General features: G+C 53.8%; 2 protein-coding genes across 6 annotated transcripts; one reads left to right on the top strand and one right to left on the bottom strand.

Moving 5' to 3' along the window:
- The first annotated feature begins 1,018 nt into the window (after nt 1-1,018).
- On the top strand, nt 1,019-10,832 carry NUP85 (nucleoporin 85). The gene is made up of 19 exons (XM_069872734.1): nt 1,019-1,071; nt 1,156-1,249; nt 1,317-1,479; nt 2,111-2,181; nt 2,746-2,789; nt 3,526-3,595; nt 4,493-4,614; nt 4,972-5,106; nt 5,658-5,780; nt 6,143-6,274; nt 6,669-6,775; nt 7,047-7,130; nt 7,695-7,760; nt 8,030-8,181; nt 8,263-8,380; nt 8,580-8,680; nt 9,505-9,656; nt 10,039-10,125; nt 10,644-10,832. The coding sequence occupies exons 1-19, from the start codon at nt 1,039-1,041 to the stop codon at nt 10,743-10,745; spliced, it is 1,956 nt and encodes a 651-aa protein (XP_069728835.1). The 5' UTR covers nt 1,019-1,038; the 3' UTR covers nt 10,746-10,832.
- A 266-nt stretch (nt 10,833-11,098) lies between these two features.
- Nucleotides 11,099-24,878, bottom strand: GGA3 (golgi associated, gamma adaptin ear containing, ARF binding protein 3). Of its 5 annotated transcripts, XR_011338801.1 has the most exons (18): nt 24,800-24,878; nt 20,713-20,797; nt 20,051-20,126; nt 19,540-19,638; nt 19,139-19,262; nt 18,115-18,218; nt 17,540-17,620; nt 17,263-17,400; nt 16,943-17,024; nt 16,437-16,544; nt 15,750-16,013; nt 15,497-15,564; nt 14,796-15,103; nt 14,077-14,330; nt 13,732-13,901; nt 12,954-13,064; nt 12,416-12,769; nt 11,143-11,192 (listed from the first exon to the last, which is right to left on the bottom strand). XR_011338801.1 is itself a non-coding variant. In XM_069872731.1 (17 exons), the coding sequence occupies exons 1-17, from the start codon at nt 24,837-24,839 to the stop codon at nt 12,659-12,661; spliced, it is 2,208 nt and encodes a 735-aa protein (XP_069728832.1). In that variant the 5' UTR covers nt 24,840-24,878; the 3' UTR covers nt 11,099-12,658. The 5 variants fall into 5 exon arrangements, 4 of the variants coding, with proteins under 4 accessions (XP_069728832.1, XP_069728834.1, XP_069728831.1 ...); XM_069872731.1 differs by having other exon boundaries at nt 11,099-12,769; nt 19,555-19,638; XM_069872730.1 differs by having other exon boundaries at nt 11,100-12,769.
- Between the last annotated feature and the right edge of the window lie 81 nt (nt 24,879-24,959).

Consider the following 24,959-nt stretch of genomic DNA (forward strand, 5'->3'; position numbering starts at 1 on the left):
AAGCTGGGCCTTTACCCAGGCCCAAAGCTGAGAAATGACAGAGCTGCCAGCCCACCCGAGCCCGCACAGCTGAGCTTCACAAACACGGGCAGGGAAGCCTTCACCAGCTCCTTGCAGACGGGGCTCCGTTCTATTGTAAGCTTTTCCCTCTAGTCCAGGACTCTGAATGCTCAAATCTCATCTAAAATGTCCTAGAAGCTTTTAGTTTGGCATTTTACTCCTTCTCAAGGTTTTTATGAGTCAGTTCTGGAAAATCACTGGTAAAGCTCAGTCCAAGCCAGGCAGGCAACTGAGACTCAAAGCCGTACTCCTCTGAGCTGTAGTTTCCACTCCTTCCTCTGTCATTTTCCTTGATTTCTCATCAAAAGACTGTTCCAATTAGCCTATCCTGCCCGTTTTCCTTGCATTTAATTACTCATGCTATTATTTTTTTATTTATTTAAGCTACCGAGAGGCAAGAAGCACCTGGTGCAGCAGTCTACCACCTCCCTCAACCTTTGTTTTGAGCTCTGAGGAGAAATGGGCAATGCCATTTGGAACTTCTGAAGTCCATTTAAGGGCCCTTCCAACCCAACCATTCCATGATTACCGCCACTAAGCGGCAGGACTACATGTGAGAACGAGCCAACAACGCACCCCCGCTCCTCGCTTCTGCTGTGTACCCGGCTTTTTGGAGCGCGACTCGAACGCACGGGGCACTTCGTGGAACAAAAGACAAGCGCCCGTTTCCCAAGGGACCTCCAGGGCTATTTTTAGAAATGATGCAACATCACAGAGGAGCGACCGCTGCGAGGAAGGGCCTCACAGGACGGACGTTTCTCCATAGTCCTGGTTTATTTCGCTCCAGCTGCTTCTCGCCGCTCCCTCTTGGAGCGTGCAGCCCGGGGGCCTCGGGGCGGGGCCGGGACAGGCAGCGCGCGGGCAGCCCGGGGGCCTCGGGGCGGGGCCGGGACAGGCAGCGCGCGGGCAGCCCGGGGGCCTCGGGGCGGGGCCGGGACAGGCAGCGCGCGGGCAGCCCGGGGGCCTCGCGGCGCAGCCATGGAGGAGCTGGACGCGGAGCCGCCGGTGGTGGTGAGGGCGGGGGAACCGAACTCAATCCAACCCAACCCAGCCCTACCCGTACCGTGTTGTGCTCTGACAGCGTCTCTCTCGCAGGTGGTGCCGGGCGCGGACCCGTCTTCCCGGCAGCTCTGCTTCGCCTGGGGCCCCGCCGAGGTGCTGCTGTGCGAGACCCTGTTCGGCCGCAGAGGTGGGTGCGAGGCCTAACCCCGTCCCCGCCCCCGCCCCGTCCCCGCCGCTCAGCGCCTCTCTTGCAGGGCCCGCCGAGGGGGGACCCGGCCCCTCGCGCCTCTTCGTGCTCCGCAAGGATCAGGACATCTACATCCAGACCCTGCGGAAACTCTTCAACGAGTCGCACGGGATCTTCCTGGGCCTGCAGCGAAGCGACGAGGAGCTGGCGGGCAAGGCCAGGAAGGCGCAGTGAGTGGAGGGTGCGGGAGGGAGCAGCCAAGGGATCACAGAGTGTCCTAAGGGGGAAGGGAACCACGGGGACCAATTCCTGTCCCTGCACCGGACACTCCACAGTCACACCAGGTGTCTTGGGGCATTGTCCACATGCTTCTGCAATACTGTCAGGCTTGGGGCTGTGCCCGGTTCCCTGGAAGCTGGTCCAGTGGCTCAGCACATGCTGGGGGAAGAACCTTCTGACCCAACCTGCCCTCGGCATCTTCGTGCCATTCCCTCGGGTCCTGGCATTGGTCGCCAGAGAGAAGAGCTCAGCGCCTACTCTTCCTCCTCCCCTCGTGAGGAAGCTGCAGACCACGATGAGGTCTCCCCTCATTATTCTTCTTCCAGGCTTCTCTGAACTGCTGCCAGCAGCAGCAGTGCAGAAAAATGACAGTTTGAGGGTAATTTCACAAAAGAAAGCCCTGGTCTTACCAGTAACGGTGCAGCTCGACACCTCTGTGCGTACAGCTGGCGTACCCCAGCTGCACCCATCCTGTGGATTCACTCGGCACCAGGAGAGGCCGCTGCCGCAGAGAAGCTCGGTGGACGTCATGCAGGAGGCGAAAGTGCACACAGCTAACCGAGGCCTTTTTCTCTTTGGCAGATTGGTTCAAGTGAGCAAAAACTACCGGTCGGTGATGAGGGCTTGCATGGAGGACATGCACCAGGCTGCCAGTAAGCATGCGTGTGTGTTTTCCTGCTGCGATACAGGGACGTTATGCAAACAGCATCGTGGCTGTAAAGCGTTACAGCTGCTATAAAATAGAACACATCGGTCTTAGTCATTACCAAGGCTCCATTTCCATCCTGGAGATTTCCAAGTCAGAGCGGGTTTTCTTCTCCCCTTTGTTTTGACTGATTTTGTGGGGATTTGAAGTCTTTCATATCTGTGGTTGCAGTTAGTAATGGTCGGACTCGATGATCCAATGGGTCTTTTCCAACCTGGTGATTCTATGATTCTATGAGTCCAAATTAACAGCACGCTTCCCCCTCTCTCCCGGAATGTGAGAGGTTCTACTCTTCCTTCCACCCTTGCCCTGCAGCCATGCTCATTTCTATAGTATTTATTAAAACAAGTTATAAGTGACATTTTAGGTAACAGTTATGCTTGCCAAGTGTGTACTCATCTCGGTGCGTGCTTGGTGAGTGGTCGGGTATTGTCATGTATCGAGGAGCCCAGAAAGGGCTATGAGAGAAGGTAAATGTGTTACTGTCTGACTTTCCTTGTTCTCCCCTCAGTTTCCGCCCGGGACCCTGCCCTGCACAGCCAGTACAGCACACAGGTAACGCTGCCACGTCGGCACTCGCCACTGAACGAGTGCATCGATCACAGCCCATGCTGGGGCAGGAGGGCATTTTAAATTCAGCTCTGGCTTAGTCTGCTGGATGCAGTTTGTGACCAGTGGGAATAAACAGCTCCTGTATTTCTGGAGCAATAGGTGCCCGTGAGCTGGATTCACTGCTGTTTCTTAAACACAGATTTGGTGTTAACAATGTGATGTTCTCTTGCCATCGTAAAGCCTGTACTCACCTGTCCGAGGTGTCACCTCTCAAGCACTGAGGTTCCAAAGGACAGCGGGCGCACTGCGTAGCCAGCTCCAGACGTCACTGTGGGTGTTGTGGGGAGAGCAGGGGGCTGGCGCCGTGTTGTGCTGGTGGCTGCAGCAGTCGCTTAACTGACCTTTCTTCCTCCCTCCCTTTGCTGTTCGCAATGTTCAGTCTTGGGAGCGCAGAAAGGCTGGAAATAACACTTTCGGTGGTGTTTGTGTTTCCTGCTGATGACAGATGATGCATTTCCATAAACAAAGCTTCTATACTGTCCCAGGGAATGTGTGCAGACAAGCTGAGGCCCGAGGCTCTCATTTCCCTTCTGTCTCCGACACGGCCGTATGATGTTTCTCTGGGCCCCAAGAACTGAGCTTTACTGCCCGATTGCTGTGGACGGCAGATGCCTCTGGGTGGTTGAAAAAAAACAACTGGAACAGTTACAAATGTGAAACACGACTCTGTTTTTGTCAGGTTTCTATTCTCTCTGCGATGGAGCTGATCTGGAACCTGTGTGAGATTCTGTTTGTTGAAGCAGCTGCAGGTGAGCAGCAAACTACCCTAATGTTAAGACCAAAGAGCTTTTACTTTGCATATTTATTTGTTTGAAATGCAAGTAGCGTCCATCGTGTCAGACTTCAGTATGTTTTGGAAGTATGACAAGTGCCAGCAAGCCTTTTAATGCCTCTTCTGCCCCAGTAAACTGCCTTATTTGCATTGAATTACGTCAAGCTATAGGATTTGCCATCTCCTTTCTCCCTGTGTATGGAGCACACCACAGCTCAAATCAGCTTTTCTACAGAACGGCAGTGGAGAAGAGAGAGAGCAAAAGTTGCTGCCTATTTATTTGACTTATAAGCATAAACACACCTTTAAGCATCAAATATGTTGATACCAGCTAACATCTACACGTTCTCCCATGCGGCTCCTTTAACTTCAGGGTGCTGGTTTTAAATTCAGTTTATTTTCACCAGCATTTTGAAGAAAAAAAAATGGTTTTTAAAGGAAAGCAGATTATGCAAACAATACGGGACTTGCCCAGTCCCAGAACCCAGAAGAGAGGGTCACAGACTAGAGATGATGTAATCTAAAGTTAATCGCCTCGTGCCAGGTTCCGTCATGGTCCATTAATAATAATGACAAAATGGTAAATTAAACAGAAATGTTCTGTGTTTTGGCATTGCAAGATTTATGTCCAAATCACTCACCTTTTATTCCTTCAAGCAGCCGGTTAGGGTTTCTGCTGTTCAGTCTGCAGTTGGCCACACAGGGATCTGTCAGCAGCCTGGCTGCTTGAGGAGCTCTGTTCCCTTGTCATTTGAGCGTGGCAGATAGAAATCCAATTAGCAAACCTCATGTAATGATTCTCAAACCACTAAAGTTAGCAGCATGACAAATAACAGGTTGGGAACTAACAGGCTGAAACCTTCTCTGTGTAAAGCTGGTCCCCTTCTGCTTCACCTGCTGGACTGGGTTCGACTTCATGTCTGCGATGTGGACAGCATGGTCCGTGAAGTTCTGAGCAGTGAAAACCCATCGAAGCATGAGCTCTTCTGGAATGTGGTGAGTGTAGTCACCTGCAGGACTCTTAAGCAAAGAGAACTCACACATGTGTGTCCTGCCTTCCATCTCCCCATGCGACAGGAGACTGCATCCCAGAAACAGATCCCTAGGGCTCTGCTCTCTCCCTGTGTTGGTTTTCAGACGAAGCCATTCCGACGATCATCCTACCCCTCATTCTCACTCCCATCCTTTCACTTTAATGATCCACAGAGATCACAACTTACACTGCATATTTGAATTAGCAGGGCCTGCAGTTTAAGCATTTTATCTCCACTTAATATGCCTAAACCACCAGTTAAAATGCGCGCTGGTCCTCCTGGCTGGGTGTCCTGCGGCTCACAGGCTTGTTCGTTGCAGGTGGACATCTTTGTGCTGCAAGGCCGAATGGATGAAGCGCGGCATTTGCTCTCCAAGGAAGCCAGCGCCAATCCTGCCTCGGTGAACATGTACAGGATCTTGGATGATTTGATGAAGAAGATGCCGGTGCCCAGTGTATGTACAGACTGGGTGTTTTCATGCATTTCCACTGGGAGAGGAGAAGGGCGGATGACGCGATTAGTCCAGTCTGCTCCATCTCTGCTGTGATTCCTGCTGACCATTGAGACACCTTGGTCTTAATCCCTTACAGCCAGAACACTCATATTCTTGAATTGCTCCAAGGACCCAACCACACGGGCAAAAAGCTATGAGGTGACAAAATTACATGGAAAGAACACTTTTGTGGCAGGAGACATTATCCAGTTGTTGAAAACGGTTCCTGTTGGGAACTGTTCTGCACAGCATATTCTCCGAGGGGTTGCCAGCAGCTTCCCTCTGAGGCAGTGATCTCCCTGTGGAGGAGGGATCGCAGCTGCATGACAGGGATCTCTCGCAGACTCGTTTGCCTTGGTGGGCAGCACGAGACCATTCTTGTCCTACAGCTGCATTTGAAATGTGTTGGCAGCCCCACATTTGGCTTTTTAGCATAAACGACTGAGTTCAGCTCAAGCGCCTGCTGTGAGGTGACTTGATGTTTCCTTTTTTTCCGCATCTTGCCTCTTCAGCTTGGCAACACGCAGACGCTGACGGAGATGGAGCTGAAATGGCAGCACTGGCATGAAGAATGTCAGCGGTATCTACAGGATGGAACTTTTGCTTCCAATTCCCACATGGAATCCATCTGCAAGGTGTGTTTTTGCTGGGTAGGAAGGAAACGGTGGGCATCCTTGTATATTTCAAGAGCCCGGTGCAGCCATAAGAGGCTTTGATATCCTGGCTCATCCGTCCATTGACTTGGGAGATTTCCTCCTGCTCCTGTACCGCTCTGTTCGCAGCAGCCTGAGCAAGGCCAGGCTGATCGTTTTCTCTCCGTGCCCAAGGCCAGGAGGCCAATTAGGAAGCTGGGCTCTGAGAAGGACCTTTGTCCTTTATGATTGCATTTTGATTAAATTCTCAGCTTTGCCAGATGGGAGGAACGCCCTGAAGAGTTGCAGTTCAGCTGTGCCCATAGCTGAACCTGCAGAATTCCTCCTCTGTTCTCCCCTGTCAGGTCCTGCTGGGAGACGAGGATGCCATCCTGGAGAAGAAGGAACTCATGACTACGTGGTACCACTTTCTGGTTACCCGGCTCCTGTATTCCCACCCGACGGTGAAGCCGATGGAGCTGCGCTTTTATGCCCAGGCATGAGATAGAATTACTTCTCTATTTCCCACCGTTTCATGCACATGAGGGTTACTGTCCTTAAAGAAGGACCTGGGGAGGATTCCCATCTCACAGCAACTGCTACCTGTAAGGCATTTCCTAGAATTTGTGACTGCACTGAGGGACAGTGGACAGATAATTGTGAACACCCGGTCTCTTCAGTGTCTGACGTTGCCGGTCTGGTTCCTGCCAATTGTTTTCCCCATTTCCTTAAGTTAAAATAAGGCAAAATCTCCTTTGTTAATGCCTTCAGAGTCTGTGACGTATTCTTTCCCATCAAATAACCTAAATGAGGCTGCTACGTTCTAGCCAATGTCTTCCTTTTACCATCCCACAGCTCCTGCGATTCTCATGTCTTGTAATCTCATTCCAGTCTAGTATGGACCTGTTCCTGGGCGGAGAGAGCAGCCCGGAGCCTCTAGACACCATTTTAATGGCAGCCTTTGAATTTGAGATGCATCAAGTGATCAAGGAATGCAGGTTGAGTTTTACAGCTTTCATTTCTGCATGCGTTCACTGCAGTCGCGTTTGGGGTTGAGGACGTGGGTGCAGCCCCCGAACATCCTCCCAGAGAATTCAGCGAGGTTCTTGAAGCAGGCGGCAATTCAGTGTCCCACTGGCTCTGGGGCGTTGCAGCCTGACATCACTGTGTAATCCAGCCTCTGCACTGGAAAGAAATGCCTGTGGCAAACCCAATGCGTTCCTTGGCAGTGGCAGGCTCAGATTTTCCTTTCTTTTGCTTCAAATACAGCATCGCCCTGAGCAACTGGTGGTTCGTGGCTCACCTAACAGACTTGCTGGATCACTGTAAACTCCTGCAGTCTCACAATCTCTAGTAAGTATTTACCGGCACCGATTACCCAGGCAGCCAGCAGCAAGGGGGCACGTACAGAGGGTGCAGATTCAAGGAGCTGTGGGTGCCTCTCAAGGTCCAGGCAGCCCACATGCTCTGAGAAGCAGCCGCCGCTGCTGACCTGGTGGATTTGATATGCTGCTCAGCACTGCTGCTGCACAGCACTGGGATTTCTTGTAAATAGAATTTTGTCTCGGATAGAATCCAGGTCCCGGATGTTTGTGATTATTTGGAACAGTGAGAAGCTCATCTAAAAAGGAGTTTCTGTACTTACGTTCTGAATGAATTCGAGCAATTGAATTTGCTCTCACCGTTCCCTCCAAGTTTCACTTTCTCTAAGTTACATTTGCTCCGTGCAGTAAATACTTGGCCAGTCTGTCCAAGGGGGAAGCTACCAGCACGCTGCGGCCTGAGCTACGATGCTGGTTACGACAGCCCACGAGAAAACGTGCACCAGAAATTAGAGTTCTGCTGAAATAAAGCCAGCACATTTTTTCTAATGAGGTGTAAATAATAATAATTGTTCCTCTTCTCTCTCCTGCCCAGTTTTGGTTCAAATATGCGTGAATTCCTTCTGCTGGAGTACGCCTCGGGACTCTTCTCCCATCACAGGTAGCGGGTTTTTATTTGACTCAGGACAGACTAACACTGAGGCAGCCAAAGCGAGTAACTGCACGCTAGTGAAGTGAAAAGGCAAAACTTGCAGAGCTGCTCTCAGGCGTTCAGCTGGAATTTGGTAGAAAGTAAAAGCATTTTAGGTCTGAATACAAAGCCAATCAGAGCTGTTGCTAATGCAGGCTCAGATCCTCCTTGTGGCTTTACTGTTGTGCTTATTTAAGATTTCCATGACTGGAACAGTTGACAATTTCCTTTCCTCTCAGCCTGTGGCAGTTGGGGGTCGATTACTTTGACCACTGCCCAGAATACGGCCGGGTGTACTTGGAGCTTCACATTGAGCGGATACCCCTGAACACGGAGCAGAAGGCCCTCAAAGTGCTGAGGATCTGTGAGCAGAGACAGATGCACGACCAAGGTGACCGACTCTTGAGACTCATTGTCCGGCAGTGATACAAGCAAAGCTTCCAAAACAAATTCTTTCCTGTATTCTCCCAAGTTCGCAGCATCTGTAAGATCATGGCCATGAAAGCTCTGCGAAACAGTCGACTGGGCTCTGCCCTGTCCTGGAGCATCAGAGCCAAGGACGCCGCTTTTGCTACGCTGATATCGGATCGGTGAGTCTGGGTCCGGCTCTGGGGTAGCCACACCAGCTCCCAGGAAACGTTCTGGTGTCTTCTGAAACCCCCAGGGGAGGTCGCCGAGTGTGGAACTCCGTTGTACAGTACATTTTCCTGGGAAGGGTTAGGAGATACAAAGTGAAAGAGGAGAGTGTTGTCCCCTGTGAGCTCTCATCGTGTGTTGCTTCCTCCCTAGGTTCCTCAAGGACTATTGCGAGAGGGGCTGCTTCTCTGACCTGGACCTCATTGATAACTTGGGGCCGTCCATGCTGCTCAGTGACCGGCTGACATTCCTTGGTAAGAGGCGGCTCTGGTTCTCATTCTGGTCTGCTCTTCAGAACAGTAAACACTGAGGAATTGTTTGGCTTTGTCTTTCCTCCATCTGGCTACACCTGCTTTGCTGATGGAAGGGGCTGGAAGGCCTGCCTGCTGCTCCTGTTGCGCTCACAGCAGGGCCCTGCTCTGCAGCACTTTGTGCAATTTGTAAAACATCCTGAAAGGCCTGGAACTAGTTCTGCTTGTTTTTCCTTTGGAGGTTTTGGAAGCCTCAGGTGTGGTTTTGCTGGGCACTTTCCCATCCCTGTGTCCTGAGCTCAAGCATCAAAGGTGATGAAACAGGAATCGTTACTCCCAGCATCTGGGCAGTTCAGAGGATACAGACAAAGCCACACAATAAACGCCAATGTCCGTCCCCAGACAGTTCCCCCTGCTGGGCATCCATCGCACCAGTTCTTAGCAAAACCAGAACTTCCCACATTGACAAACATCTCCGTTTCCATTTAAATGAAGAGGAAGACAACGCAGCCTTCCAGGCTCCCCATATTCCGAAACCAGAAAGGACACGGGGCTGTGCCTCTGCCCTCCTGCAGGCACCCCCAGGCTCCTAAGGCCCCGCGGCCACCGCTCGCCCAGTGTCGGGCAGTGAACAGGCTGCTCGGACAGTGAATCCTGTGAGGGCAGGGACAGTTCTGGCTGCCAGCGCAGGCGGCCTCTTTAGCCTCCTCCACAAAACCCTCTTCCCAGACTGGGCGGCTCTGGGGCCTGTTTCGGGCTGGGGGTCGCAGGGGCTCCCAGGGAGCAAAGCGAACCCCGGCCTGAGCGGGCACCCTCACCCCACACAGGGAAGTACCGGGAGTTCCACCGGCTCTACGGGGAGAAGCGCTTCGGCGAGGCTGCGCGGCTGCTGCTGATGCTGATGACGGCTCATATCGCCCCCTGCTCCTTCTGGATGACGCTGCTGACAGACGCGCTTCCCCTGCTAGAGCAGAAGGAGGTGAGTGCGCAGCGTGGTGCCCTGTGCTGGCTGCAGGGCTGGCGCTGGCAGCCCCTCACTCACCTCGGGGCTGTGGCAGCGTGGAGCGATTGGCCCTCACCCTGGCTCCCTGCTCCTAGCACGCGGCCGTGGGATACACACGTGCACTCAGCATCCAGACCCCCGGCTGCTCAGCGTGACGGTTCCCTAGCACGTGTCCTGCTGCCGAGTGGAACGCTGGCTCTAGGATCCATCAGGCAAATTCCAGCCCCATGCTGGGTGCAGCCGCGAGGCCCCGCTCTGCGCAGGACGGGCACCAGAGACCTCCCCACGTCCCTTCCAGAGCGTGGAAGCACCTGGTTCTCCTCCCAGACCATCCTTACGTGTCCATCCGTTTCCCCAGGTCATCTTCTCGGCAGAGCAGACGTACGAGCTGATGCGCTGCCTGGAGGACCTGACGGCGGGGAAGGCGGCTCGGCAGAAGTGCCAGGTAGCTCCTCGTGGGGGCTGGAATCGGGGCTGGGAGTGCAGCCACTCAAGCTCTGTTCCTGCACGGGGCAGGAGAGGCCGAGGCACCCGGGCTGATCCTTAACAGCCAGCCCGAGGGACTCGAGTGTGGGCCAAACCGGAGCAGGAGCAGTTCCACTCCACACGGTTCTGCCTATTTGGGGTGGACCATGGTGCTTTTCCAAGAGCAAATCGCTGCAAACTGCATGGGCAGCGAAAGGGTGAAATGCTGCCACCTCGGCTCAGGCCACAGAGCATTCCAGACATGGAACAGGGAGCCGTTTGCTCCCCACACAAACCCCTGTGGCTGCCAGAGAGGGAGAGGCTGGGCTGCGCTGCCTTGGGCTGGTCTAAGGGAGCAAACAGCTTCTGCTCCTCGGGGAGGTCCATGTGGCTGGTGAAGACCTGGGTGCTCTCCCTTTCTGAACCCCGGGGGAACCTCCTGCCCGCTCGCTCCTCGCAGCGTGTGACCCCCCCTGCCCCACCTCTGCTCCCCTGCAGGATGACGACGTCGAGACCATGAAAGTGGAAATGCTGAGGCTGGCTCTTGCGCGCAATCTCGCACGGGTCATCGTCAAAGAAGGCACCCTGGAGGGGTCATAGTGGGGGTGGGAGGGCTCCTGCTTTTCCCCTGGGTCTCGCTGTACATAAACCTGACCACTTTTCTACGAGTAAACACCCTCTTTTGCACATTGCCAGAGTTGTTCTTGTCTCCCATAAACGTAACCTTAACCAAATGTAAACATAGCTTTTCAAAAGGAGCTGCTCCTCGCGCCTGGCACAAACCTCGGTCCTGAGCGCAGCGCGACCCTGCCCGTCACAGCTGGAATTACGCCCACCTGAAGCCACCGGGGCTTTAGAAAACAGCACCTTCTCCTTTTTCGCTTCGTTCGGATGGTCCCGAGGAGACGGGCCGAGTGCTGGGTTCCCAGGCACAGCGCAGGCGCAGCCACAGAGCCAAGTCAGGAAACCGTTTATTGAACATGCAGCAAACAAACGCGTTTAGATGGATACAGTCACGGCTGCGGGAGAGGAAGCAGGAACCTCGCCCTGTGGATAAGGAACATTCATAGTTTAATTTCCAGAGCTTTGACTGACACATTTCCACGCAGCAGGATGTGGCCTCCTTCCCCGTGGCTGCGGCGCCAGCAGCACCCGCCACCGCTCACAAAAACAGAGCCGCTCTGCAGAAAGCACCGCAGCAGCCCGACTGCCTGCGCGTCACAGAGATTCGCGTGTGGGCACACAACGTGGCAAAACCTGCTGCCTCGGGACACGCTGTCACCTCGCCCCACGCCTGCCCGAGGCTGAAAGGCTCCTGTCCTCGTGCCTCTCCCTGCACGCCCGTCCCTCTGCACCTCGGTGCCAGGGAGCTGCCGCCGGGTCACACTGAGCTTCAGGCACTGCCAGCAAAGCCCTCGGCCAGGCCTCAGCCCTGCCCCCAGGGAAGCTCCAGGGATGGAATCCTGGATTCTGTGCGGCGGCAGGGGTCGGCGCTTCCACCCCCCAGAACACTGGCGCCTGGCAGCGCTGCTGTCCCCAGAGACGATTGCACTTGGCCACTTCATACAGCAAATAAATAAACCAGGGCATTAACTGAGCACACGTGTCCTCACAGCCCAGCAGAGCCTGCTTGCCTCACGCTGTCTGCGTTTCCTACTTAGCCTACAGGTCTATTATTTACATCTTGCATTTCAGCGGAATCATCTCCACAGCCCAGTACCGAGCGTGGCAATAATGGTGCCTACAGGAGGGGACGCGGGGCGCTTCTCCTTGTCCCTCCTGCCCCCAGGCGCTGTCCTCCACCCTCACTGAACACTTCTCGGAGCCCCGTTCACCTCTTCCCCACACATTTTCCCTTCTCCCCATGCTACAGAACACAATGAAGGCAGGAAAATAACCGGAGTCACCTCAGCCCCGGCTGCCCCAGGCGGGTACAGGAGGGAGGCAGCCAGCGACAAAATAAATACAACTGGAGCCGCAGCAGCGCGGCACGAGGGAGAGCGAGGCCTGCGAACATCACTGTGCGGAACAGACTGTGCAGGGAGGGAGGGAAGGGACCCGAGTGCCATTTCAGTGTGAAAAACAAGCATTCCCTCCCAGAGCTGCATTATTGCTCAGCATGCGGGCCAGGAGAGCAAGGGCTCTGCCCTGAGGGAGCTCCCGGTGGCGTCATCGCCCTGCAGGTACCGCCAGCTCAGCCCCCGCCGGCGCGTTCCCCCTCACAGCACAGGAACTTCAAGTTTATCAGAGTGGAAGAGAACCGGACTCACGCGGAGGTTGAGACAGAAGCGGCCAGCACTGCCTGTTCCAGTTCATGCTTGGCGTAAATGTCCCAGGACCCCTCGCCGTGGGGTGAAACATTCCGGACTAAAGCTAAAGCAGAGTGGTCAGGACACGTAAAAAAGCTGAACATCACCAGTGGGTAGCGTGTGCGCCCTCCCCACGCTGCGTCCTGCCGGTCCCACGGGAGCCTTCCCTGCTCCTGTCCCAGAGTCTCTGGCTGCGTCCCGAGGTCATAGGTGCCCCCACTGCTCTACTGGGGGGAACTGGTCCACTTCGCCAACCTCCGTGCTGGGCTGTTCTCCCAGCGTGAAGCTCAGTCTGTACCTCAGCCGCACTTTCTCCTGCAGGAGAGACAAACCCAGAGCAGCGTGAGAATGGCTGAGCAGAACCTCACCCTCCACCTCCACCGCGTGAAACTCCTGCTGCGAAGAGCAGGGGACAAGGGCCAAGAATGTCCCTGGCGTGGTTCAGTTTTTCCAGCCCACATCCAATCGGTCTGGCGAGGGCAGGATGAATCCCTCTCACCTTGGTCGGGTTTGCCAGGAGCATCACCTGGGTGATGGCGGCCGGCGGCTGGATGGGATTGAACGGAGACAGCTCCGTGCCAGAGGGCGGCTGTAACTTCACTTTCATGGACTGCAAAAGAAAAAGAAAGTGGAACCTCAGGGGTTAACCCCTGCCTTGGGGACAGTGGAAGATGCTGGGGAGATAAGAGCATACATCCAAACTAGAGAATCAATCCACATGCGAGGATAAGCGAAGGAGAGCCAGCCTGGCTCACATAACACGACAGGAAGAGGCAGACTGATAAATCAGCCCAGAGCAAAAGCACCGGTCAGGTGAGCTCCAGAGCCAACCCCCAGCTCCTGTCGGAGGTTTTCATGGGCACCTTCGCAAGGGTGGGCAGATCCAGCTGAGATCAGGACAGTTTTCAGAACACAAGCTGCTGTCCAAAGTTACCCAGGTGCAGTGAGAGCAGAACGGAACATGCTGTCAGATTTAGGATGTCTTTAAGAAATTCTGATTCCCAAAGACCTCAAGGGTGGCTCCATCCCCGTGGCAGAGCTGTCCTCGTGCTGTCTGAGCCACCCTCCCAAACAGACTCGTCTGGACTGCTCTTCAATAGCAGGAAAACCAAACACTGCCTGCCTGCACTTCTTGACTTGCCCTATTCAGCGTTTTCTGCCCTTGTGTTTTGGAAAAGGGCAGAGCACAGCCTGGAGGAAGGCAGAACCAGGCTGTCTCACATCCCTAAGCTCATCCTGAATGGTTTCCTGGTGCCATGGGCGAGACACACCCCTACCTTCGGCACAGCGGCCTGCAGCACAATGTTCTTCACGGGCAGCGGCGCCGTGTTCAGCATCGAAACCACCACGACCAGCACGTCCGCCCTGCCCGGCGGGCATTCCCTGGCAAAGTGCAAGAGGATTCGGAAGCCGTTCTTGTCGTAGGCGGTCACTGGGAGGGCGCTGCCTACGGCAGAGAGGGGACAGGACGCAGGTTTATGCTGCGGAAAATGATCCGTGGCAGCTTCAGGCAATCTGTTCAGATGGGACACCCCATCCTTTCTCTCTACTACACGAACTTCATCAAGAAGCTTTGTTTTTAAAAAAGGCTCAGAGAAAGGTGAAGAGCCAAAGATACTTACTGGGCTTAATGGATTCCAAGGGAACGTGGACATTGGCCAAAGAAATGTCAGGTGCTCTGCTGGGGCTGCCTTGCTGCTGGAACGATGCTGGCTGGAAGAGGGGGCTTCCTGAGCCGGCGGGGCAGCTGCTGGGGAAAGGAGCCGGCGGTGCTCCCGGGGCGGTGGCCGGGGCTGTTAACGGGGCAGCGGTGACAGCAGCTGGGAGAGCGGCCCCAGGGAACGCCGAGGCCATCACCGTGCCCTGGGCTGCAGGCCTGGGAAGAGACAAAGAACACACAGACATTGAGCTAAAAGCGCAGCAGGGATTTCACCCCAAACCCAGAGGCAGAGGCACAGCGTGAGGACAAAGCCAGACTGGGGTCTGTGACTCGTTATGGTCTCCTGTAAGGAGAGTTGCAAGAGAAGTGGGAGATGTCAAGCGTCACTTCTCCAAGTCAGAAAGAAACCAGAGTCCCACCTTTGCCAAGGCAGGAAAGGCCAAGATGAGCAAACGCCTCTCCACCTCAGCAGCCTCTTCCCACTGGGAGAGCACAGCCCAGCGGCCGTGCTTGCCTCACCAGAGAGGGGACGCTCCCTTTAGTTTGTGAACTGAAACCCTCAGAGAAGAAAAACCCCAGGAACACATTTCCTACCAAACCGGAGAGCTGGAAGTCTGACCCTGACACGGCAGGGAGCTCCACTTCCCAGCTGTGGAGGCAAAGCCCAGGGGTTGTAGTTACCCTTTGGCTTCTTCAAGGAGGTGTCCCAGTGCATCCATCTTGTGTGACACGGTGCTCCCCACAGGCGAGCCGAAGTACCCGGGAGCAGGGAGAGGCCTGGGAGGCCCTGCTGCGGTGGAGAACACAAAGGGAGCCGAGTTTGGTGCTGGGATGCTGGCAGCAGGCTGAGAGGCTGTGAAGGCAGAGGGCAGCGTCGCTGAGGTTCCACAGGGGGGCTGTGGTGGGTGATGGAGAAGAGGGTTCCCTGCGGGGTTGCAAGCAACAGTCGCTGTCTTCGGATTAAAGAAATCCAGGTCCAGCTGGTCGTTCTGAAAGAGAGGACAAGCTGGGCGCTCTCACTCACGGCTCCTCGCTGCTGTAGAGGTGGCGCTGACACCGAGGGAGATGTGGTGACCACACAGCCAGGCGCTGGCTGGCCGGCAGCAAGGTCTGCGGCCCAGGCCAGGGCTACATCTCATCTGTAATTTAAGCAGAGGAAGTGCCACCATCATGGGGACAGAGGGCAAATGGAGGAAGCCAGGTTTAGGGGCATCTCCTTTTCAGACGCAGCTCTCCCAGACCCCAGGGCTGAGCCAGACTTGCCCTCAGGAGCAGCAGCCCCTCTCTGTGCGGCCACACATCTCCAGGTTGAAGGAACATGTCCCAGGGCCTCTCCCACTGCCAGTCTCTCCCTCCCCACCCCCAAGGACCCTCCTTTGTACCTCGAACATGCTCCACTGGTTGTTTTCTGATGTCTCCTTCGCTGCTGTAGGGGCTGGGTCATTCAGGCCTGAAAGGAAAAATAACAAGCAGGTGACTGGAGGAGAAAACGAGCGAGGTGTCATCCCCTGGCAGTGGTGTCAGCACCATCAAACGACTTGATTCGGCTCTGCCAGAGCCCAAGGACATTATGGAAGATGGAACTGGGCCCTCGCGCTCACACTGAAGGATGACAGCAGCCTGTTTTGCCCTTACCCAAGCAGAGAAGCTCCTCGTCCAGCAAGGAGAGGGAGTTGGCTGTGCTGCACTGCTGTGCGGGTGCGGCTTCCCCGTGGCTGGAGGAGCTGCTCCGCGACTGTGCGAACGTCTGGGGAGGAGGGGGGAGAATGGGGATTTCTGCTGGGGCTGCCGTGGGGGCCGGCGTCAGGGCAGCGGGAGGCAGCAGAGGTGGCGTGGTGCTGGCAACGTCCGGTCCAGCAAGGTCGATGAGAGTGTTGAGATGAGTTGTGGGCTTAGTCCCTGCAGCGGACAGAAAAGCACAACTAGGACAGAAGGCAAAAGGCTCAGAGCAAACCCTAGAATTCCCTTCATGTTCACGACAGTCCTGTCCCGCTGTCAGGCAGCGTTAGGCTTTCCTCTGCTGCGCTCCAGGCAGAAAAATGAGTGACTCGCAAAGGGCACTTGTGCCCCTCACACACCCAGAGCTCTCGATGGTGAAATGGAAAGCGTGTGACTGGCCGTAACTCACAGATGGAATTGCTGACACTGAGCCAGGACCCCCGGCCCAGCTCCCACGCCCCTGCTGCTGTCCTCTCTGATTCCCACACTGTTGCCACCAGGACCATCAATAGCTTATTCCACCACAACTCACAGGAAACCCTGTCCAAGAGATTCGGAAGGGCAGGATTCAAAGTTAAGCAGCTGGCTTTCCCAGAAACTCACCTTCCAGCACGGGGAGATCCACTTCACCATTGATCACTTGCCCCTCAATTATTTTTTTATAGGAGTTTATCACACGGGATAAATTGTCGCTGGCCTGCAGAATGTCCCCTGCATGGAGAGAGACAAAAGTGATGTCCAAGATTTGAGTAACCCTGCTCCCACCACTGCTGAGCGTACTTAGTTATCAATAAGTCACCAGCAAGAAGAACCGCAGTTACCTGGCTGTGAGCTCCACTACTCCCCGTCTTTGTTTCTCTAAGAATGCCCCGACCTGTTCTAGGTCCATGCACATTACAGTAACGAGGAAAGAAGGAGCCAAGGCTTTGCTCCCCACAGCGTCCCTGATCACCAGCTCTGCCCTCACATCCTTGCCAGAATTTAAATAAGCTTAAGGAGACAAGGATCTCTCCTGCCTGCGTGCTCACAGCAGCCACTCCCCTGCTGAACCCTGGCGCCATCACAGGTCACAAAAGCAATTAAAAAAGGAGCAGCATAGGTTCGTTTACCCAAACTGCTGTCGTTATCCTCCGTCTCACTGGCCAGCTTGAACAGCGTCCGTCTTTTGGTTTCACACCTCTCACAGAGCTCCTAGAAGACAGGTTAGGGTTTCGTCAGCCAGGGGCCCAGCCAGCACACAGCACATTGAGTCCCTTGGTGAAAAGTGCTAAAACCAGTTATTTTCTTTCCTGCTCTTCTGAAAGACAGCTCGTGTTCCCCTCTGTTGCTCTCCATTCTACTGCACTGTTTGTCACTCACTGAAAAACTCAGTCTAAGAAGAAAGGACTGACTGCAGGATTTCTGGGAAGAAGGAGCCGCTCAGACCCACCTTCATGAGCTCCCGATCGGCCTCTGATGAGTCCTCTTTGCTGTAATGAACCAACATCTCATTCAGCAGCTTCACGTTGTTATTAACCTCCTCCAGCGTGTGCATGCGTTTCGTCACTTTTTGAATCCGAGCCTCATCCTTCAGGGTGTAAAACACAGACATGGAAATGAGTTTGGCTGTGAAGGCCCACAGCATCACGACAGCAGGAATTGCCTGCTAAAGCTGGAGCCAAACTGCTGAAACCCACACGGCAGACACTGCTGGGACCGATCCTTACCTCTTTTACCATGGATTTTATAAGCTTGTTGGCCTCTTGTAAGTCATCCGGGTTTTTGCTTTTCAGCAGTTTGGCCAGAAGCTGCAAGAGGAGAAGAGGATATTCAGGAAACAAATAAAAGCTGTTTGGCAAAGGGAAGCAGCAAAAGGAATCCAGGTGAACGATCCAGGGCAAAAATAAACACAGCCCACAATTGCAGAGCTCACACTGCTTTAGTTACAGTCCCTGCCACGGGAGTCATTTAGGGTTTATGATTTTATGTGAGTTGCTGCATTCTGTGCAGGACACATCTGTGAACTCTCAGACTTCTGCCCCGAGAGATCTGTTCTTCCCGTACACGCTGCGTGTGAAACATTCTCTGCCTTCTCTGCCTACAGCAGGACAGACCTGAGACTGGGGGTAACAAAGACCAGGCCCTGGCTGCGACTTCAGGTTAGGCAGGGGAACAAAGAAATGAGCTCTGTGAAAGCACAAACCACTGCCCCAAACCAAAGCCAGGGAAGTACACTGTACTCCCTAGTGTGCATTGAATAATTGCTTTTCATTATCGGTTACAATACAAGCCTTCAGCATACCTTGGATTTCTCCTCATCATCAAACACGGGGTTTTTGGGACGAGGTGGTGGCGAAGGAATCAGGGTTCTGTCTGCAGGAATTGCAGGATCAAACATAACGATCCCTGAAAGCAGAAAGGAAACCTGTATGGGTTTGCACACACGGTCACACCAGGCAGTGCACCTGGTTATTCACAGGCTGCTGCCAGAGCAGAGGGGCAGAAGGTTCATCGCACACTGTTCTAAGGAACAACACAGGATCTAAACCATGGAGGAAAGCTGGAAAGATAAAGGAGGTTTTCTTTGATAAAGGCCAAACCCCCAGCGATCGCCTTGCCGTGTGCGTACTGCTCCTCTAACGGCCCAGCGTGACCAACAGCTCTCCCGTTCGCCTTTCCCCCTTCCCACCAGCCGCTCAACAGCCACGTGAAGGCCCAGCCAGCCCAGCTCTGCGCAGACTCAGGCGATGACATCCACTAGCAGAGATGAGCCGAGCAGGAAAGCAGACGGCAACGCCAAAGGGGGTGATGAGCAGACCCCTAACCGTGAGGAGGGGAAAGAGCCAAGATTCCTGCTTGTTCCCCTGTCAGATCTCTAGCTTTGTGCTCCACCTCAAGAGCTTTCCCTGAACCAGTGTTTCATGTGTTGAAGCTGCACACTTCTTGGCTGACCCTGTTTCACGGTGCCTTCGCAAGAACTGCGTATCGGTTGATCTAATGGTACAACAGTAAAGTGATCTAGCTAAAAGAACAAAAAAGCCTGCGTGGAGACTTATTCCACTTTCAATTAGTCTAGTTCAAATAATTTAATAACAGTTCCAGAAGAAAAAAAAACAAAAAGGTGCTGCAAAACAAAACAAGAGAATTTGCAAAATGTCTAATCTAATTAAAACTAGCCAGCCCAGGGCCCTTAAATATAACAAGCAGCTTGCCAGGGAGTCTCTCCCTTGTTCTGCCTTGACCCCATGTAATCAGAAGCTGGACGGTTTGAGATGCTCCTGCCTAAAGCAGAGCTGGAGAGAACGCAGGGATGTGTGACTTCCTACCTTGTCGCTTCAGCATGTAGTAAGCATCCTTGATTTTGGATTCTTCAGGCAATGCCACGGTCCAGCTGTACAGCAACTCAATGACTTTGGTCTTCACCTTCTCGGACACTCGGTCTCCCAGGTACTAAGAGTGCAAAAAAGATGTAAATTCTCCACATTCTGATCTCAGATACCTCTTATTAAGAGGAAAACATTCTCCTCTAATGTATTTGAAATAACGGCGATGAGAAGCTTTGTGATAATCTTCAGCAAAAGCAGCTGTTCTGCTGTTTTTGAGATTCTGCTCTTTAAAAATGACAGCAATACATAGAACCATCCCCTCCCCTGTCTCATTGGATGTTGCCTGCAGCTTAGAGGGGCCAGACAAGTAGAAAATGCAGCAGCAAGGCCCCGGGACTCACCTTTGGAGACACCACCTTTATTAACTCATTTAAAAAGCGGAACTTCCCCACTTCATTATGAAATCTTCTCCCGCAGTTCTTCATACAAGCTTCCAGGACCTGCATTCAAGGAACAAAAACAAGGGCTGAAATGAACACCCAAATCCTGCAGCAAGAGCGTGGCTGTGCGGTGCTGACAGGGGAACCGAAGGAGCCGCGCCAGCGAGACAGAGATCCCGGCTCCGCGGATCAACCATCTTCGGGGGTGACACATGGACACGGGCTGGCCTCCCGCCCTCAGCCACAGGTCAGTTATCTCACCATGGGGCCCTGGGACAATGAACACAAATCTCACCTTAAGATAGCAGCTAAAAGTAAAGCAGAGTTATTTCTGTCTGCTTTGCTGCTGTTGAGCAATCTGACCTGTGCTCCTGTCACCGCCCCAGCAGAGGGGAATCAGCCCCAAGCTGATACCCCCCCAAGCTCAAATGACACCAAAGTGGGTTTGAGAGAAGGGGTAAGGACTACCTACTGTCAGGGCTTGGACTGCCTCCCATTCCTGCGGCGACTGGATTTTATGAGCCAGGAGTCTCACCGCTATCTGTGGCCTGAAACAAAGCAGATCCCCGTTACAGACAGAGCAGGCAATCCCAAAGGATTGTCAGGCTTTCACAAATTCTGCTATTTGAACATGACCCCTTTCACATAGTCAAAAGGAAATGCCATTCGGTGCTTTGCACCTTTCCATCAGCACACAAAAGCAAATGAGAAGCATTCAGGGCATCTCTATGGGTGTTTGCGCATAGCAAAGGAAGCCAGGGCTGCTGCCTGAGCCAGCAATTCCAGATTCCTGCCTGGGAGGGGCCAAATAATTCCCAGGACAGTCCCCAGCCCAGGAAATCACTTCATTGCTTTTGCATGAGTTTCCTTTTTCCAGAAGAAAACACTTCTTCCTCAGCTCACAGGAACACTGTGACCCAGGAGGCTTCCTCAGCCAAGCCCTGTAAGGATTTTAAGGGCATCAAGCCCCATCAGGCACAGAGTTCTAACCCTGTTTTACAGACCAGTAAACGGAGCACCTGGCTCGATGAGAGCCCTGCAGCTGCACAGGCTGACATCAGAGGCAGCTCCAGAATCCCCGCAAATTCCTGCAAATGTGAATTGATTAATTCTAGAGCAGCTGGGGACACCCACCCTTCAAGTTCTTTGTTGATCTGGTCACAGAATCCGATGATGTATTCCCAGTCTTCTTGCCGGTTACATGGGTTGGTGGCTTTATCTTGGGCAAGGGAAAGAGAATAGATTACCAATCAAAAAAAGAAAAAAACTACAAAAGAAACCCTACAAAAGGTCCTGCATTTCCTAGAGAACATCCATTGCCAACTCTAGAGAGGAGACAAAAGCTCACACGTGGTAGAGCTGTCAGGGAACAGGGCGTGTCCAACGTCCAGCAAGAACCATCATTGTCCAAAAACACAGGTGCCAGAGCTCACATACTCGGAAGCGCGCGATTTCCACACTCCAGATGAGCGTACAAGGTTACCCAGGCGGGCTCTCACAGTTCCCCTCTGTCTGTAACATTAAACTCCTCCCATTTCTACTCGGGGAAATCTTTTCCTACTCCCTGGGAGTTTGCAGAAGAGCCAGAACATCAAGTGTTTGATAGAATTCATTCAGCACTAAGACTTGTCTGTAGAGCACCAGCTGGTTCATCAGATGCTTTAGCACTTCTCCTGGGAATCTGGAACTGAAATGTTATCATTACACGCGCAGCAAGACTAAACCCCCAGCCCGTTCCTGAGCAGGAATCCAAACCCAGCAGCACAAACCGAGATGGATGCGCGACTGCCGGGGCTATGGGAGGAGCGGGATCCTCCCCGGCGACTGGGCCTCGCTCGCTGCCCTGCCTGCAGAGCAGGAGGCCGGCAGCACCTGGGGTTGTCATGAACGCATCTTCTCCGTGTGTTCCACTTAACCCTGGCGCAGCACGGACTTCACAGGAGACAAGGTTCCTGCTTTAATCTCATTCTCCGGCCAAGAAGACCAGGCAGGATGACTTTCCTGTCTTGCGAGGGAAGCAACGACTCGCTGTAGACACATATCTACCGGCTGGCATTTCAGAAGCTTCCTCAAAATTGTAATACAATGGAAATCAATATAGAAAAGAGAATACTACTTAGCCAGATGCTATGGAGCAGGGGATGAAGGGCAGGAAAAAAACAGCACACATCTTTGTGTGCTGATCACAGAGGGAAGCACAACAAAGTAAACACATGCTACGTGGCAAAGTGTCTTTTTTATCATCATTAAAACATCCTTGTACCTTTCCGCAGCCAGATAGAACCAGCTGTCCAACACCTGCTCTGAAGCCGCACTTTCTGCGTGCTCTGGTTTGCCTGTATTCCCCTCACAGAACAGCCGCAGAGCGGTTCTGTACCCCGTTCCGTGGATTGCACCTGCACAACGCTCCACGGAGCTGGGTCTGCGCCTGCTGCTGGCATCACCAGACCCTCCGCGAGGAGAAGGCGGCAGGTGGGGAGGACGAGCCGCAGGATCATATCTCGTTGCACCAGCTCAGCTACTGCGCTGTTGTTTGAGCTCAGGAGATTGAAGGAGGCTCAGTTTAAAGCACGGCTGCTGCAGAGCCAAGCGACCGTTCAAGACGTATGTGGCACCAAAACCCTATCACTACACACACAAGCGCTGAGCGCCCTGGGAGCATCCCGAAACCACAGATTCCCAGCAATCTAGAGTCCTGTCACGTAAAACAAGTGCATTTTGGACGGTTTGGTGCTCCAAAGCACCTCTGCTGCTCTGCAGGCCTAGGGAAAAATACAGCTCTTGGCTGGAGTTAATGGATTTATTTAATCAATACAGGAAGAGCACAAGCAAGCGAGGACGCCCGACTGAATGAACTCCTTGTTGGCTGCACGTCCTGAAGCCAGGAAAGAGATCTGGTACACACAGGAAAATGTAACCAACAGTCCCATGCTCCAAACGTTAATTCTAAACCTGCTCCCAGCACCCCCAAAGGTTTCTTGGAATGACCTTGGATTATATCTCAGACTGGGTTCAGATTCAGCACCAAAAGCTATTGCATAAAGACAGTAAAGTCTCCTAAGGAGAGAGATTACTGAACAGAAGAAACTGTGATTCCCTGTTCAGCTCAGGATTAGCATACGAACAGGGAATCTCCAGCCCAAGCATGTGTCCAACAGTCAGGCTCTGTCTGCATCCGACCCGTGACAATACAAGGAACAAAACCAGAGACAATCACAACATGTCATCTGTCTGCATCCCTTACGCAGCGGGACATGGCCTAAGCCCGACATCGGCGCGAGACGAGCAGCTTGCTTTGGCTGCAGAAGAGGCAGCGCTGAAGTCAGAGGATCCAGCCGTGTCTGTACCACCGACTTTATTCCCTAACCTCCTCTCCTGTTTCAGCCAAGCGCAGAGGAAGCGCCTGCCGGCAGGGAGAGAACAGGCAGGATCATCTTCCCTCGCCCCAGCTGCCTGGAGCGAGGCAGGAGCATGAAGGTGCTGGATCATCGCTGGCAGAAGCGCAGATCTGGCTGCAGTATCAGGACACGAGAAGGATGTCACTTCATGGCTCCGTGACTCTACCTGATGCCAGAGGTGGGGGTGACGTGGAAGGCTGCACGGAAAATACCCCTGGCAGCCTGAAAGCTCCCATCTTCCTGTGCCCGGGAGGCTGGCTGCGCTGCAGCTGCACAGCCTCGGGTAAGCGTCAGGCACGGCACAGCTCGGTGATGGCTACAAGGAAAAAGCCTCTGGAAGCCTGAAGAAAGCACTGGGATGCAGCAGCCTCCCGCTCTGCCTTCCCGGGCTGCACGACTCCTCTGCTAATTTACGTCCACTCCACGCTCCGTGCTCCCCGGCGATGGGAGGAGCGACAGAATCACACCAGCACAAACCCCTCCAGCAGTGACCAGGCACAAACGCGTTCTCTGACACGAGAGAGCAACACTCAAACCTTGAAAAACATGAGCCCCTCCGAAGCAGGCCCACTGCAGCGCTGCTTACAGCAAGTGGGCGCTGGCCACACCGCCCTTCGGCGACGCAGGTCCTGCTATGGGGGAGAATTTCTCGCTTACTGCCACAATTAAAAACAACCCCGCAACACAAACAGCCAGGAAGCTTTCCAGGCGGCACAACCCAAAATATCCTTCCTGCTGAAGATATTTCCACACAGAAGCTGAACTCGGTGAGTCAGTTCTCCTCAGAGGAAGATCAAAAGGAAGGGATGTGGGTGTTTCTTCATGCCGCTCACTGGCTCAAATAAAAGATACTGACAAACTGTGGGAGTTCAGAGGAGGAGCAAACACAGTAGGGGGACAGAAGGGATTGATCTAAAATGAGAAGTAAGAGCTGAAAACGTCCTTTAGCCAGTAACTCCTGCAACGGATGATGAGAACAAGTCTGTGCATGAATTTTATATAAAAATACCAAGAAGAACAAGAATTATTTAATTTTGTTCAGGGAAGGCCAACTCCAAAAGAGCAGCAGATTTTATGCTCTAAGATATTTAGGGTAATGACCATCTTCTGCTGTTTGCCTTCACTCCCTGCTGTAATCAAACCCGGGCACTGACGGGCAGGACAGCTGGGGCCGGCACCAGGAGCCTCTGCAGGTGGAGTACATGGAAAGCAAATGCTGTTAGGATTGATTCATTGTACAATCCCCTCCTGATCTGCCGGTGCTGGGTTGGGATCCGGCAGCACCAGGTTCTGTATCCAACAGCCCCAGAGCCAGCAGGTCACGGGCAGCGCAGACAGACACACAACCAGGAGACGCCTCACAAGGGCTGGGGATGAGCCAGACAAGCAGATTTCTCCCTATCTCTAATATTTATGATTCTGTGACAAAAAATACCTTATCTTGACCAAGGATTTTGGAATATTCCGGTCTGTATGGAACAGACATCCATAACCTACCCTGAAACCACAGCTAGGCATAAAGCTGAGCTCCCCTGCTGGAACAGCGCGGCTGTGTAAGTCACGGAATCGTGGAATGGTTTGGGTGGGAAGGGACCTCACAGCCCATCCAGTCCCACCCCTGCCCCGGGCAGGGACCCCTCCCATGGATCAGGGGCTCCAAGCCCCATCCAGCCTGGCCTTGAACCCCTCCAGGGATGGGGCAGCCACCCCTGCTCTGGGCAGCCTGGGCCAGGGCCTCCCCCCCATCACGGGAAAACGTTTCTCCCCACCATCTCATCCCAGTCTCCCCTCTCTCGGCTCAAACCCACCGCCCCCGCACTCACTCAGCCAGGACTCCAGACTCTCCCCCTCCGCCTCCGCCATGTTGCCCGCCGGGCCCCGCCCCGAGCGCGCGGGGGCGGCCGAGGGGGCGTGGCCGGAAATAGCCCCGCCCCGAGCGCGCAGCGGCCAATCGGAGCGCGGGGGCTGCCCGAGCCCCGCCCC

Source organism: Phaenicophaeus curvirostris, chromosome 19, assembly GCF_032191515.1.
Source record: "Phaenicophaeus curvirostris isolate KB17595 chromosome 19, BPBGC_Pcur_1.0, whole genome shotgun sequence".
Taxonomy (NCBI): domain Eukaryota; kingdom Metazoa; phylum Chordata; class Aves; order Cuculiformes; family Cuculidae; genus Phaenicophaeus; species Phaenicophaeus curvirostris.

What these genes read in the sequence shown, in the direction of transcription:
- GGA3 (XM_069872730.1), bottom strand. Translation starts at nt 24,839, where the DNA reads ATGGCGGAGGCGGAGGGGGAGAGTCTGGAGTCCTGGCTGA. An exon ending in CCGATCGGGAGCTCATGAAG is followed by an intron (nt 17,025 to 17,262) that starts GTGGGTCTGAGC and finishes CCTGTCTTCTAG; the next exon opens with GAGCTCTGTGAGAGGTGTGA. An exon ending in TCCTGGCAAACCCGACCAAG is followed by an intron (nt 12,770 to 12,953) that starts GTGAGAGGGATT and finishes TCTCTCCTGCAG; the next exon opens with GAGAAAGTGCGGCTGAGGTA.
- NUP85 (XM_069872734.1), top strand. Translation starts at nt 1,039, where the DNA reads ATGGAGGAGCTGGACGCGGAGCCGCCGGTGGTG. An exon ending in AGAAGATGCCGGTGCCCAGT is followed by an intron (nt 5,107 to 5,657) that starts GTATGTACAGAC and finishes TTGCCTCTTCAG; the next exon opens with CTTGGCAACACGCAGACGCT. An exon ending in CTGCAGTCTCACAATCTCTA is followed by an intron (nt 7,131 to 7,694) that starts GTAAGTATTTAC and finishes TCTCCTGCCCAG; the next exon opens with TTTTGGTTCAAATATGCGTG.